This window comes from Macadamia integrifolia, chromosome 13 (assembly GCF_013358625.1).
Source record: "Macadamia integrifolia cultivar HAES 741 chromosome 13, SCU_Mint_v3, whole genome shotgun sequence".
Classification (NCBI taxonomy): domain Eukaryota; kingdom Viridiplantae; phylum Streptophyta; class Magnoliopsida; order Proteales; family Proteaceae; genus Macadamia; species Macadamia integrifolia.
Genome location: NC_056569.1, coordinates 18,842,931 through 18,858,176, shown reverse-complemented (window position 1 = coordinate 18,858,176; position 15,246 = coordinate 18,842,931). Strand labels below are relative to the sequence as shown.

The window sequence follows — 15,246 nt, the reverse complement described above, 5'->3', positions numbered from 1 at the left end:
AAAAAAAAAAAAAAAAAAAAAAAAAAAAAAAAGGAAGGTTGAATCCTGAAATTTTTAACCTTGCTATTAGGGAAGTCTGGAGTAAACCTGTCCAAGCCTTCTCTTCTCCCCACTCATTGTCTTTTCCAGAAAACTAAAAAATATAAAAGCAACACTCGAGCTCTGGAACTCTTCTTTCGGCAATATCTCCTCTCTCATCTCTGCAATATTGCTTCCATCCTAGCTAGTTTGTAGGCTGACCTCCACAACCCCATCCTTGCTTCTGATGAGCAAGCTACCTCTTTTGAGCTCTCCTCCCTTATTGCTTAGGAAGAAAGCTTTCTCAAGCAGAAATCCTGGATCAAATGGCTTGAGCATGGTGACTCCAACACCCCTTACTTCCATAGATCCCTCAAAGTAAGAACCGACCATAATGCCATTCCAATGCTCATTTCTAGAGATGGATCCACTTTTCTCAGCCCGGATGCCATCAAATTAGGGGCCTCGGGATATTTCTCTGATCTCTTCCACCCCCCTCCCTTCCCTTAGCTCCTCCAATCCCCTCAGTCTTTTCTAAATAAATTTAATCCCCCCACCTCCTCCCCCTTCTCCAGTGCATCCACTTTGACGATGAGATCTCTACTGCTGTACTCTCTCAAAAAGCAAGCAAAGATCTGATCTTGATGGGTTCAACATGGGGTTCTTTTCCTCTTGTTGGGACATCATCAAGTCTGCGTATAAGCCTGAAAGGTTCCCTACCTGTTTCCTGTGTCGGAATGATTTCGAAGACCTTGATAACCATTCTTCAATTGCCCATTTTCTTCCTTTATCTGGAAAGAGTCCTCAGTAACTGCTGGCCTGGCAGGAGAAGTCCTTTACCCCTTCATAGAGAATTGATTTGGGTTGATATGAATTTTGCAGGGTCCTCAATTTGTGACACTCTAGGAAAGCTCGCCTTCTGCGCAACCATCAACAATATCTAGATGTAACGTAACTTCCATAGATGCACTTCCAACTCTAGCTCTTTTGACAAGATTTGGAATGCCATCTACTTTGATGTTAGTTCTTAGCTCAACATGCTCCCACACTGACCTGTAAGGGATTTCTCAAGGAACAAGCTCATTGTTGGTCTTCTCCCTTCCATTCTTCTGTTGCCCCCTCTTTAATGGGGCATGTTGCACTATCTAGTTGCCTTTATTTTTTCCCTTTTTTGCCCTCATCCTTGTTTGTTCCTTCTTTCTTCTTAGTAATGAATTTATTATTTACCAAAAAAAAAAAAAAAAAAAAAAAAAAGAATTTCTTAGAAGTATTAAGGCCTTAAAAAGTACAAAAAAAGGTATTGCTCAAGCAATTTGCTTTTACTATTGTAATTATTTCTTCAGGTCTCTGATAACGTAAATGGACCAATGTTAAATATAATTTTAGTTAAATTATTGATAGTCTTATGGGTAAAATCACTATGTGGCTCCTCAAATCTTTGTGATTTTTGGCACTGAATATTTAAAATGTTAGTTAACTATTATGATTTAATAATAATAATATTAATAATAATAATAATAATAATAATAAAATCTACATGAAGCGGGGTAAGTCTGCATACATTATGACCCTTCCCAAACCTCGCCGCAGTGGCGGGAGCCTTGTGCACTGGGTACACGCTTTTGTTATGATATTATATTTAAACTAGGAAAAAAAATTTCAAATATGGCAAGATTGGAGGGTATCTCTAGCCTGGCACCCAAAGTTCGAGATTTCAATTTCTAAACTCTGTGAACATAGTTCAAAGACTCACCGAAATTTTGTTAATTTCAACATTCCGAAAAGAAACAGGAGGAGAAACCCAAAATCAGCATTGCTTCGCCAAAATTTTGCTCATTTCCGTACAAAAAATGCATTGATTTGTCGAAATTTCGGTCATTTTGTTTTCTCTCATTTCAGCCATTAGCCCCTTAATATGGCCAACCAAAAAGCAACGAAAATTTCACAAGGGGAATGGAGCAAGCTACCATGATACAAAAGATCTTTCTAAAGATATTCAATTTGGAACTTTTATATGTCCAAGGTGCAATATTAAAATCATTTCAAAGGTTTTCCCTGACTTTGTTTGTGTCAATAAACAACTCCAACAAATATCGCGCCAAAATTTCATAGTTTTAGTTTGACCGAAATGACAAAACATAACGAGTTTTTTTAAACCTTGACTGTGAAATTTCGGTCAAAATATGGTCCCTTTCGGTCAAAAAACTGAAATTGCCATTTCTGTGGGTTAAAGATTTGAATTTTGCCCTAAAAATTCAGGGCAAACCCTATTTAAGCATTGTTAAAGCTCTATTGTCTGCAACAAGCATGTTTACATATAAGGGTGAAATTGGGCCGGGTTTCTTAAAACCCCAACACAAACCTAGGTCCCAAAACTTAACTCAGGCCCAACCTAGCCCTGTCAGGCTCATGCCAACCCAACCCGGCCCTAATTGTCCTTGATTGGGCTGGGTTACACTGGGTTGGCCCTAATTAGCCTTGATTTTTGCCAAGCTCAGGCCAACCCTAATTGACCTTGTAAGAAGCACCAATAGATCAAATAATCAATACACAATTGAAATTATGAAGTGCAAGTGTGCAACACAATAATAGGTGTTTAGTACACTCAACCATAAGAATCAATGACCCAAATTTCATTATTCTAAATAAAAGGATAGGATAATAGCCCTAAATTGTATTATATAAATCAGGATTAAAATCATGGATGGGCTGGGTTGGGCGGGTTAGTGTTTTTCAACCCTAACCTTCCATCAGGGTCAAAACTCTTAGCCCAGTCCTTGTTCGGGCTCAGGGTGGGCCAGAGCCGTTAGGGCCAAACTTACACCCCTAATTACACATATTCAATCCATTATATTGGAAAAAACACACAAAAAATGGTAGTTTGGCTTCGGACCTTATGCTGCTACTTGCTAGTGAATATTATAGCTTTTTGTGTCCTTTCTCTTTTATAGGCTATTCTACACATAATTTAATACTAGAACATACTAAATTCAATTAAAAGTACTAAAATGTGTATTAAGAACGGAGAATTGTTTAATAGTACACTTGTCAAAAAGTGTTATCATAAAAACATAATGAGTATGATCATATAACTTTTTTTTATTTTTGCTAAACAAGATCTTATAACTTACATGTTACTTTTTTCCCAAGTCATATTTTTCCTAATTAATTTAATTTTTATTATTTACCTAATTAACAAAAATTCTGGAACAATACATGAATAATCACTTTTAGCTCAAAACACAACAAAAATTCACAAATTTTCATGATTTTTTCAAACCAGAATAGAATATTTTTTCACTGTATATTTTAAAAAAAAACGCTCTGTGAAGTCGTAGATCAGCCTACGGTATCAACAATATAAAAAAATTGAAGGCCAAACAGTATATTTACCTATATTTTGCAATAATTAATATCAAAGAAAAAGGGTTTACCTTCAAATTCGAATCTTGCACAAATCTACCAAAAGATCATTGTAGATGCTCCAAAGTGGTCCACAATATCTTTTTTCTAGCAAGAGATTGAAGTATTTTTGCCAAAAGTCCTATTTTCTGGGAGTTTTCAGTGGTTTCGTTTAAAACCTGCGATTTTGGCCAAAACAAGGTCAAAATTTTGACCTCATTAGTCAGCTCACAGGCCAGTGTAGTGTTTTGGAATTTCAGCTATTTCTAGCGAACAATTAATTCTTGTATAGTCGACCCCTTTTTTGTCTCAACCTTTGTTGAAATTGACCCAAGTTGTCAAGATTTCGGTTATTTTTGACTGAAATTTTGAACCTTGAACGTGGAAGGGTGACATCGAGCATATGGATGTTTATGAAATGGTCTATATCTAGATTTGTAAAGAGAGGAGAACGAAAAGAGAAAGAAAGAGAGACATGCGATTGTTGAGCAAAGGGAGTCCCAATTAATTTGATTGGTTCTGCCTGCCTTCATTCATTAAATAGAATAGCTATTACAAGTACTACTAGGAATAGAAAAGATAGCTATTACAAGTCCTACTAGGAATAGAAAAGAACAAAATAGGAAACAGATTCTAATTGCCAACTTCTAATTATATTCAATTCTAATAGGACTAGGACAGTCCTAATAGGTAATGTAGGACTAGGATTGACAAGCCAAACTAGACCCAAACTGCAGGAAAGTTTAAACCAAAGAACAACCAATAACCACCCATTACCAGACAATAGGACTAACCAGCAACCAGAATAGCGTATCAACAGTCTACAAACCATAACAGGACAGTAACAGTTCAGCAGTCCATCGATCTCAGACCATCAGTATCAATTAGGACAGAACAGAATTTATCAGATAATTATATCAGGGACTTCAGATAGCTCATATTGGTTCAAATCAACAGTAAACAATGAACCAAAAGTCTAAGACAATAGTAACACTTCAAACACAGCAGTCAACTTCAATTCTGGACACAGCAGATCACTAAAAGACAAGAACACTGATTTTTAATAACTCACAACTGGATGAACAGAATCAGCCAAAATTTGGGTCGAACCCTAATTGGACGGGGGGAACATTCGACCAAAAATTGAGAACCATCCGACAACTGGAACTGGTTCTTCCAGTAGGGCCGAATGCTCTGTTTTTGCAGAAAATTCTGGGCAGATTCAGAATTAAGTGTACCTGATTTGTAGTGTCGTTAAACCTTGAAAATACTGAAGAACTTAAGAGAATAATAAAGCTTGAAGTAGACCTCCTGGACTTCATGCCGCAAGGAGTCGTCGGATCACACACCAACCCACACTTTGATCAAACACAAAGCGAACTCACAGGGAGAAAGCAGCGGCAGCAGCATATAGTTATTCATAAAATCGTGGGGCATAAAAGAGCCCCTTCCCTTTATTTATAATGATGGGGAGTGTTTACAAATATTGGTAACTCAAAGTTACTAAAACTGAAATAACAAAACTACTAATATGTAGTTACTAAAAACTGAGATTTGTAAACTAATGAAAAAAGAAACTAAATATAGACTGGAATGAGAAACTAATATTGGACTGAAATTAGAAGCTAAAATTAGAAACTAATTTATAAACTTAATCCAAGCTAAATCCCCATCAATACCCAAGCCGTGGGGCTTGGAAACAGCCTTGATCGACCTCAGCCACTGTGGTGGTGGTTGACCCTCTTCCCTCTTCAGGTATATGTCTTCAATTCTACATCTATAGGATTAGGAAAATCCAAACCCAAACCCACAATCCTAATAGGACTAGGAAAACCCAAGGGACTAGTTTGCGGCTTGTGCTAGACTCCTTTCTATTGATATACTTCTGACACTCCCCTTCAAGCTGGACTATACACATAGCAACAGAAAGCTTTAGCTTGGGCCAACAAGAACTCCAACGAGCATAGAAAGAACATCAATCAACCATCGTAAAGCCATTGGAAACTCCAAAAGCAATGAAAGCCCTTCCAAAGAAGGCACTCCAATACCAACGAAAGCCCTTATCAAAGAAGGCAGTCCAATAGCAACGAACAACAGCAACACCAAAAGCCCTTTCCAAAGAAGGCACTCCAGTAAAAGTGTAGCATCCAACAGCTAAATCAAAAGACCTTCCAAATAAGGCACTCCAATAGTAACTGTAGCTCCTAATAGCTACAACAAAAGCACTCACGAGCCCAATAGAGATCTCCCCAAACCAAGCAACATCAGGTTGCTGAATATACCATATTTAAAAAGATAAAATTGTTGCTGAGGAGACACATGAGCAAATACGACTTCAACTGATGACTTGAGCATATAATAATGACAATCTCCCCCTCACGGTCGCAAATCAGAACATATAATCAAATAAATTGTCCAACTAAGTGCATCAACAATCAAAGTGAAGAACCAACGATAACTTAACAAACACGAAACCAGAAAGCCAGTAAAACAAAGGGGAAATTCCAGCTCGAGATGGATTCCTTCAACCCAATTCAACGACTCCACAACTCCAAAACAAAATCAGAAAATCAGCAAATGAAAGAGAAATAAATCAACACATAAATCATCAATTCCATCAGAAATCAGTAGACAATCTTCATCTTCGACAGTCATACAACACAATCCAAGGAAACCCATAGACTACAATCGGAGCTTCTTCAACAAGCAGAAATTAGCATAACCTTGTCCATCGAAGAATTAGTAAATCAGCAAACACCAACATCGCCATCGTTAGCACAAAGAACCATAGCGTCAAGCAGCAGGATTAGAAAACGATCACATCAAATAGTGATTCAAACAAAATAGCAGCGACAATAAAGTTGACCAGCCGCACAAACGATAATCACGGATGATTATCATACACAATCTACATAAAAAAACCTATACACCAATCTTCCGTATTCAGTATATGAAACTCTAGTTCTTCTTCTTTGATGAACTAGGGTTTCCTTCTTCAAAACGGAAATCCAAATCGACTCTCAAAACGGGAAATCAATGAGACAATCAGTTAAAAATAACCTGCTCCGATACCATGTAAAGAGATGATAAGAAAAAGAGATAGAAAGAGAGACCTGCGATTGTGGAGCAAAGGGAGTCCCAATCAATTTGATTGTGGCTGCCTTCATTCATTAAATGGAATAGCTATTACAAGTTCTCTAGGAATAGGAAGGAAAGCTATTACAAGTCCTTCAGGGAATAGAAAAGAACAAAATAGGAAACTAATACTAATTTCCAACTTCTAATTATATTCAGTCCTAATAGGACTAGGACAGTCCTAATAGAATTAGGAAAACCCATAATCCTAATGGGACTAGGAAAAGCCAAATCCACAATTCTAATAGGACTAGGAAAACCCAAGGGAGGAATCTGCGACTTGCGGTAGATTCCTTTCTCTCGGTAGACTTCTAACAGGTAACATGTCAAATTTTAGACCGTAGTTATCATTGCACCTTGGCGAGCAAAAGCTGTCGGATTGCAATCTATTCATGTTTATATGTCCACCACCTCCATGTTTTGCAATTATAATTAAATGTAACCCATTGAATACTTGGATCTGCGCGCACCTTTGAATTGTCTTAGAGAAACTTATAGCTGAACTGTTGAAGCCCCTAGGGCATGTGTGAAATGGGAAAATATAGTGATTGACAGTCAAAAGATTGTGAAACTTATAAGCGGGTAGGGAATTTAATTAATATGAGGAATATGGGAGAGTGTTGAAGTTTGATTGTGGGAGGAAAAAAATGTGAACTTCCTCATGGAGCAAAATTTTCTCTACTTCTCTCCTCCTCTGTCCTTGTTATAGCCTTGTAGGTAAATGGGCTGTGCTAAGATTGTATCAAATTTGCCTCATCCCAAACACAACCCATTTTTAATCATGTCTGTGAATTCAAGCCCTAACAAAATCTGTTGATAAGTGGATCCTGTTCTGGTAAACCTTCCACAGCTACTTGTGTCTATAGATAATTTTAGATCCTCTTAGTTTCATGTTCTTGGGTTTCAGGTCAATGTCCTGTTTCTGCCATGTTAGAATCTGACCTATTTCAAATTCGTGGAGTTGAAATTTCTTTTGAAAATGAAAATGAGATGCGTTTACCTCCTAATCTCATGCATACAAACTACAGATAAAAATGTTGGCATTCTTACATTTAAAAGGCTATTGGGTTGAACAGGGTTGTCAGCTTACAACCCTCAAGGCCTCAACTCTATTAAGACATATATTAACTTTGTATTGTTTTCATGTTGGGTTAACAGTAGTGTCAGAATTCTCTTCTCGTCTTGAGATTGACATATAGAAGTCTTTTTCCTGGGTATACATGAGGTTATATCCTACTGAATAGTTCTGCAGTAAATTAGATCAACCCAATCTTTGGTTTACTTTATGCAACTTACTGTGGAATATATATGTTTTTATTGGGAAAATGTGCAATGCCTTCTGCTGTCAACAATACTATTGGCATACTGCTGTTGGTACAATTAGAGAATCCACTACTTGGGATATGCCTCGCTAAGAATCTAGATATTCCAATTGTGAACTGCTTGCAGTATTGTGAAGAAATGCAACATGCTGGAGTTCAAGCAACAAAGCATATTTACATGGCACTCATAAATGCATATGTTCATTGTGGACAGTATGAGAAGGCAAAACAGGTATTCTTTCTAATAAGGTGAAGGCATTCTTTCTAATAAGGTGATGACTCATTTATGTAACTAAACTTATCTTATGAGCATGTAGAAACGTATATTATGACAATAACAAAAAACTCAGCCTTATCCCAACTTAATGGGGTCGGCTATATGGATCCATGCAAAAACAAAAGGAAAGGCAAAATGAGAGTAAATAGCACAACACTAGCAAGTCAGGAAAGTCTCAGCTAAATGGGGTCGGCTACATGGATCATTGCCCTCTAAACGGCTTTATCTGAGGTCATACTTGGGACAATCCCTAGACTATGCATGTCATTCCTCACCACTTCTCCTTTGTTCAGTTTAGGCCTGCTCCTAACTCCTTAGCTCCTTCAATCTGAATCAGATCACTCCTCTTTACTGGGGCATCCCTAGGCCTCCGTTGAACATGTTCATAGGACCATAGCACCTTGAACGACTTTAATGTAGACTAGAATAAGGGAGTAACCAAGTCTCAATTGTAGGAACTTTTAATTAAAGAACACCGAAGCATCTCCCAAACAAATCAACGACAGTATAGTAGTAAAAACTGAGATAACAGAATATGATACTTGCAATCGATTTCAACAACTCAGAAATTCTGTAGCAGAATAACAGCCAAGGTTTTAGGGGCTGAACTCATCAACTAACAGGCATAAACAGTGAAGTATATGATCAGCAACCAGTAACAACACAGTACCGAGAGAATCATAATTCTGGGCAGAAAACAGAATCGTCCAGAATAGGAGTAATGTCCATAACTACTAAGTACTAATCCACTGGTCTGATGCACCTCGAACCAGGGTCGAACCACCCTCTAACCAGGTCTAACCATCGATCAAAATTCCAAAGCTATCGGATGGCTGGAACTTCATAACAGAATAGGAGCGGTAGGAGAGAAATCAGGATTTCTTAAACCCAAAAATAAAAATAGATTAGATCTGTACCTGGTCTGCAGAACCTTGCAAAGACAATTGAAAGAAGAAAGATAAAACTTGAAGAGACCACTGGGGCTTCACATCGCAGAGTATCGAATGGATTAAACACCACTCCCTTCCACTATGATCACACACACAGCAGTCCCAGCAGAGACATAGCAGCAGCAGCAGCAGCAGCAGCAGCAGTAGGCAATTTGTTTGTATAAATCTTGGGGCTTAATGGGAGCCCTCTCCTTTATTTATAATAATGATGGGTTACAATTTAGAAACTAAACTGTAGTTACTAAAACTGAAATAGGAAACTTACAAAATAGAAAGTCCTCTAGTTACTAAAACTGGATATAGAAACTAGGAAATAAGAAGTACTGAAATTAGAAACTAACTAGGTACTGAAATTAGAAACTAATTAACCCCATCAAAGCCCAAATAAAAAAAAGAAACTAGTGAAAAGGAAACTAACTAATAATCCCGTATGCATCCTTAGAGCCCCTCTTTTAGACCTATAAAAGTGGCCTATTACACTCAAAATATATGGGATCAAAGGCCCAACATGTATGGTACCCAACCCTAGGCTTATTCCTAATAAAACAAGCCTATTTTGGTGATTAATCTGCATCAGATTTTCTTAAAGCTTATCATTGATTGGGGCAACTCCCAAATCAACTATTATATGTTCATTCCTTACTTTATCCGTCCTATTTTTACCACAGATCCATATTAACATCTTCATCTCTACTACACACAACCATAGTTGCAAGGAAACGCCTTGGCGTTTAAGCGGTTTGTCTGGGTCCAAGCCATTGTCGCCCTATTGCATTGCATGTGGCCTTATATTTGTTTACTTCTTTATGCCAAATATCATTTGAATAAGTTAACATTTACTTAAGATATTATTCATAAATAAGAAAATACCCCCTATTTGAATCTAAAAAACATAGTTTAAAACCCAAATTCCAAAAGGATAAAAAGTCAACCCCTTGTCCTAAAGCAAAAACTGAATTTTTTTTTTGTGGTTATTTTCAACTTTCAAATGCTGGGGTTTTTCTCAATTTTGAAGATTTTATAAATCTTATTATGGTAAAACATTGCTAAAAACCAATCGTTCGGTAAAATAATCTTTTGTTTAAATGTATTTAAAATTATTTTCATTCAGAAAATTTTAACAATATTCAAGCACTTTAAAATAAGTTTGACTGGAACGTAACTTTGTCATTAGAACTCAGATATAAGTAATTGTAGACTTGTTGGAAAACTGTTTTGTGATATACCTAATACAAAAGGTCTCATGTAAAAATAAAATCATTTGACCAGTAAAACTTATTATAGAACTTGAGCATTTCTCAAAATGTTGATTTTTTAATACTCAATGTGATTTTATTGTTGATCTTTGATGATTTGATGTGGCTTAGTGTTGATTTTTAATGACTTAATGTGGCTTAATGTTGATTTTTTATGATGTAAGGTATATGATACTGAATAATGTTAGAAAAAAGTGAAAATAAAATATAGCACTTGTTCTCTTTAGGCCAGGCGCCTTGTCACCTAAAGGCTTAGGCAGCCCTCCACGCTTGGGTTCGCCTTGGCGCCATAGTTGTCACGGTGCCAAGGCGAGCCAAGGCGATGGAGGGTTGTCTAAGCACTTAGGCGAGAAGGCGCCCGCCTTACGGCGAATACGGCGTAAAAAAAGACGTTACTATTTTTTTAATATATCTATAATATCTAGTATAATTGTATAACAATGATATACTTAATTTTAAATTGCTTGTAAAAAATCAAGCCTTTAAGTTATATCAAAATACAAGAAGCACGACTTTAAGCAACATAAAGGGAAAAAAGTACACACTTTAAGCAACATCAAGAGACAAGAATCAACATTCAACATGAAATTCATATCAATGCAAATTGCAAAGTGATATATTTTCTAACATGAGAAAACACAACAAAAAATAAAAAAATTATTCATAAAAAAAAAGCTATAAATAAAACAAAAGGCATAACAACATATAATTCCTAATGAAATATTATAAATAATATAATATTTAAGTATTTAAGTATGTAGTTAGATATACTTACCTCTATGATGCCCAAAACGAGATCCACAAAGTCCATCATAGACCATGAGTCCATAAACCATGATATTTTAATGTTTAACCCCCTGTCAATCAATACATATAAGTTAGTGATACTAAAACACTGAGCAACAAGAGAAACCTTGTTCCTTAATATATGAGTTATGACTCATGATAGGTGATAGGCTATGGGTTTCAATCCTATCTGGGGAGAATTAAAAACACCTAATGGAAATTGAGAAACATAAAAATAAACCAAAATGCTAAACTTTAGTAAGCTTTAAAGTATAAATTTTAAAACAACAAAATAAACCATCAAGCTAAACTTTGTTCTTGTTTAACCATAATCAAGCTAACAAATCAACATCTACTTCTTCTCCCTCCTGTTGTTGTTGACTCATAGAATCAGTTGGCCCATCACCAAAGTCTTCTTCAATATCTTCATCATCACGCACCACATCGTGGACCTCTTCTTCAACTTCATCATCTGACGATTCCTCAATAGTGGCCCTTCCCCTACCACGACGTGTGTAGCAAATATTGGCTGCACTTGTTGATCCTTGAGCCCTCTTAGGTAAATACGACCCCCCACCGATGTAGATGCACCAACTGCTCTATCAACATCTCCCCATGTGAGGTCGTCTCCAGGATGGACTAAATCTCCATCTTCTTGATCCCCTGTTATCCATTCACTACTCCAATTCATTTCATCAAGAATTAATGGATCACAATTGCTGCCCTTTTCTTTTCTTTCTTGGAACCTTGAATGAAGCCGACGATTATATTGGATATAGACTAGATCATTCAAGCCATGGTTTTAAGTATCTCCGATACCGATACCGATACGATACCCTCCGATACGTATCTTAAATTTAGCCGACCGATACGATATACATCGATACGATACGATACGATATGCCTCGATACGACTATGAAAATTATAAAATTGAGGTAAAATGTACGTTTCGGTATGTATTGGTACGTATCGGTGAGTATCGGTATGTATCGATCGGTACGTATCGGTATATATTGGCACGTATCGGTGAGTATCGATATATATCGATACATTTCGGTGGGGTATCGGTTTATTCTACGATGAGCAGTGCGCTAATGTCATATATGGCCAAGATGGTAATTTTTCAGTAAACCCACGATTTTTTGAAGGGGTTTTGTTCCAAAGTTGCTGTCAGCCATATTTCTCTCTAACTAAAGTGGAAATCAAGGTTGGGAACAAGGATTTTACATTTATGGGACAACTACAAACCTTGAATTCTTAGTACAATACCCTCAATTTAGTGTTTATGCATAATACATGTTATCAATAGTTTTTTTTAACAAACTCTTTATGCAAAAGTGTTTAAAAAAATGTTTCCTATCCATTTATGTGTGTATCTTTAGCGTCTTTTAGTGTATCTCCGATACGATACGATACTCTCTGATACGTATCTTAATTTTGGCCGACCGATATGGCGACCGATACCGATACTTTAATCCTTGATTCAAGCGCTGATGTTCTAGTCTATTCCTCTTCTTGGTGTGAATCTGAATCCATAAATACTCTTTATTTAAGTCAAGAAATAGATGTAAAAAGTATAATTACAAACTAATATACAAGATCATACATACAAAATCAAATGTGCTCCAATTGCGCTCACAACCGGAAGCGGAGCAACAAAGGCCTAATATGCGTATTGCATATTGTTGAAGCGTAGGGGCCGAAGATCCATGTGTTTGCCACCAAGAGACTATATATAAGGAAAAAATTAGATACACATATTGTTAAATACTTATTAAAATTTAAAAAAAAAAAAATACTTAGTACTTACTAGGATCCAATGCTCCTTCACAGGCTATCCGTTGTTTAAAAGCCAAACTCCTTGAAAAGCTACCTTCACATTTTCTGTACAATTGAGACTCACGTATGATCTTGTCTTGCACAGTTAAGTCGGGCACCATTCTTTCAATAACTGACATGAATGCATCTTGTATTTTACATGATTCTTCAAAAGGGAGTCTCTCATCATTGATGTAGTCAAAATATTTGCTAGCATGTAGGTAAAAGCCAGTAGCATATAAAGGTTGATCCATTTGGACCTCCCAACGATCATCAATAATTACTAACACCTTCTTCCATGACCGTTCTTTGTTGGCAAAATTTACTTTTATATTTTTTTTGCTGTTTCCATTGCCAAATAAACTTCAGGCAATGCAGACCTCTCATCACCATCTACTAACCTCAAGACAACTAAAATTGGTTGGGATGCTCTTAAGCAATCTAGTACACTGTTCCAGAATGTTTGTGCAAGTATTGTCTCAAGTACTTTCTTACTTGCCTCTGTCTTGGACAACTTAGAACTATTCCAATCATCAGATACAAATAATTGCTTCAAGGCATCCTTGTTCTTGTACAAACTTTGTAGTGTCAAGAATGAGGTAGCAAATCTGTAACTCCAGACCTCACCAGATCTATTCCATTTGTCTTTTTCCTCAAAGCATCAACAAGTTTGTAATGTCTGTAGATAAAACTTGTCATTGTTTTTTCCCTCTCTATTGTTGTTTTATAAGCTTTCAACTTGCCAATGTCCTCTAACATGAGGTCCAAACAATGAGCTGCACAAGGAGTCCAATAAAGCTTACTCCGTTTTTCCATCAACATTCTACCAGCTGCAACATAATTAGCTGCATTGTCTGTAACTACTTGTACCACATTATCCTCCCCAATTTCTTCAATTTTACTATCAAGCAGCTGAAATAACATGGCTGCATATTGAGACTCACTAGATACATCTACAGAGCCCATAAAATAAGTCCCCAATGGACAATTGACAAGGAAATTTATCAAGTGTCTACCTCTCTTCTCAGTCCACCCATCAGACATAAGAGTGCACCCGTGCCTTTTCCAATAATCTTCATATTTCTTCTTGATACAGTCAATCTGAGCTTTTTCATCCTGTAGCAAGGGCACTCTCAACTCATGGTAAGAAGGGGGCTTATATCCTGACCCAAACTGTGCAATGGATTCAACCATCTCCTCAAAGCTCCTTAACTTGACAGTATTGAATGGGATGCCAGCTTCATAAAACCATTTTGCAACATATGCATTAGTTTTCTTTCTGTCTGCATTTGATCTTAAACTGCTTTGTATTGTTGTCTGGGTAGAACCTTTAGACCTCCTCTCACCAACTATTTCTTCAAGAGTCCGTCTAATATAAGAATCTATCGGACCCTTTACTGCCACTTGTGTAATAACATTAGCTTTATTCCTTTTGGAAGATGTCCCAGAACTTGGTCCAAGGTTCTTTATTGAGGAGTCTATAGTTGGGGGCCTTGGTACACCAGACTGGAGTTGCCCTCCACTTTCTATCTCTTCAGGCAAATCCTCTCCCTCCTGATGACCAACAGAATAATCCTCATCAAATACATCAGGCTTCCTCTTCTGATTTCGCATGATAGCTTCATGCATTTCTCTAGCGATTGCTGCAGTTGTCTTTGGGCACTTTGATATATCTCCATACCCACCAATTAAATGTTGCTTAAGCCTTTTGATTCCTCCTTTGGCATCTTTTCCACAAAGTGTACATCGCACTAAGTTCTTATCATTAAGATCTGGACAATATCCATACTTCCACCCGGGGTCTTTTGATTTGGCCTTCCTAGTTGGATCATTGCTTGGATCATATGTTGATGCGCCAGTGCTAGTAGATGGCCCACCACTACCACTAGTAGCCATATCTATTTGAATAAACTACAGCACTACACAAACATAAGGAACAACAACAAGAGAAACTAAGTAACAAAAAACAAGAAAAAGCATATCACTGTACAATGCACTTTACAATCTAAAAAATAATAACTAATGCACTAATGCATTAATGCACATTGCACAACACTAATGCACTAATGCACAACACTAATGCACAACAATAATAATCATGCAATTATAAATTCATAATATAAAATTACAGATTACAGTCTATGTATACTTGCAGGGGAAAATGTTTTGTACAGAAAAAGCATGGTTATCACATAAATCAAAAGTAATCTATATTTTTTCTGTACAGATTACAGCATTTGAGAACATCAGAGGGGAAAAAAAAAAACCAGATGCAGAGGAA

At 36.8% G+C, this 15,246-nt stretch overlaps 1 protein-coding gene across 2 annotated transcripts in view; it reads left to right on the top strand.

Moving 5' to 3' along the window:
- LOC122059973 (pentatricopeptide repeat-containing protein At4g04790, mitochondrial-like) overlaps positions 1 to 15,246 on the top strand; it is a 105,281-nt gene that overhangs the window by 64,193 nt on the left and 25,842 nt on the right. For both annotated transcript variants that reach the window (XM_042623083.1, XM_042623082.1), the window contains exon 11: positions 8,005 to 8,109. In XM_042623083.1, the coding sequence (XP_042479017.1) occupies positions 8,005 to 8,109 (105 nt within the window). The remainder of the gene's footprint in view (positions 1 to 8,004; positions 8,110 to 15,246) is intronic.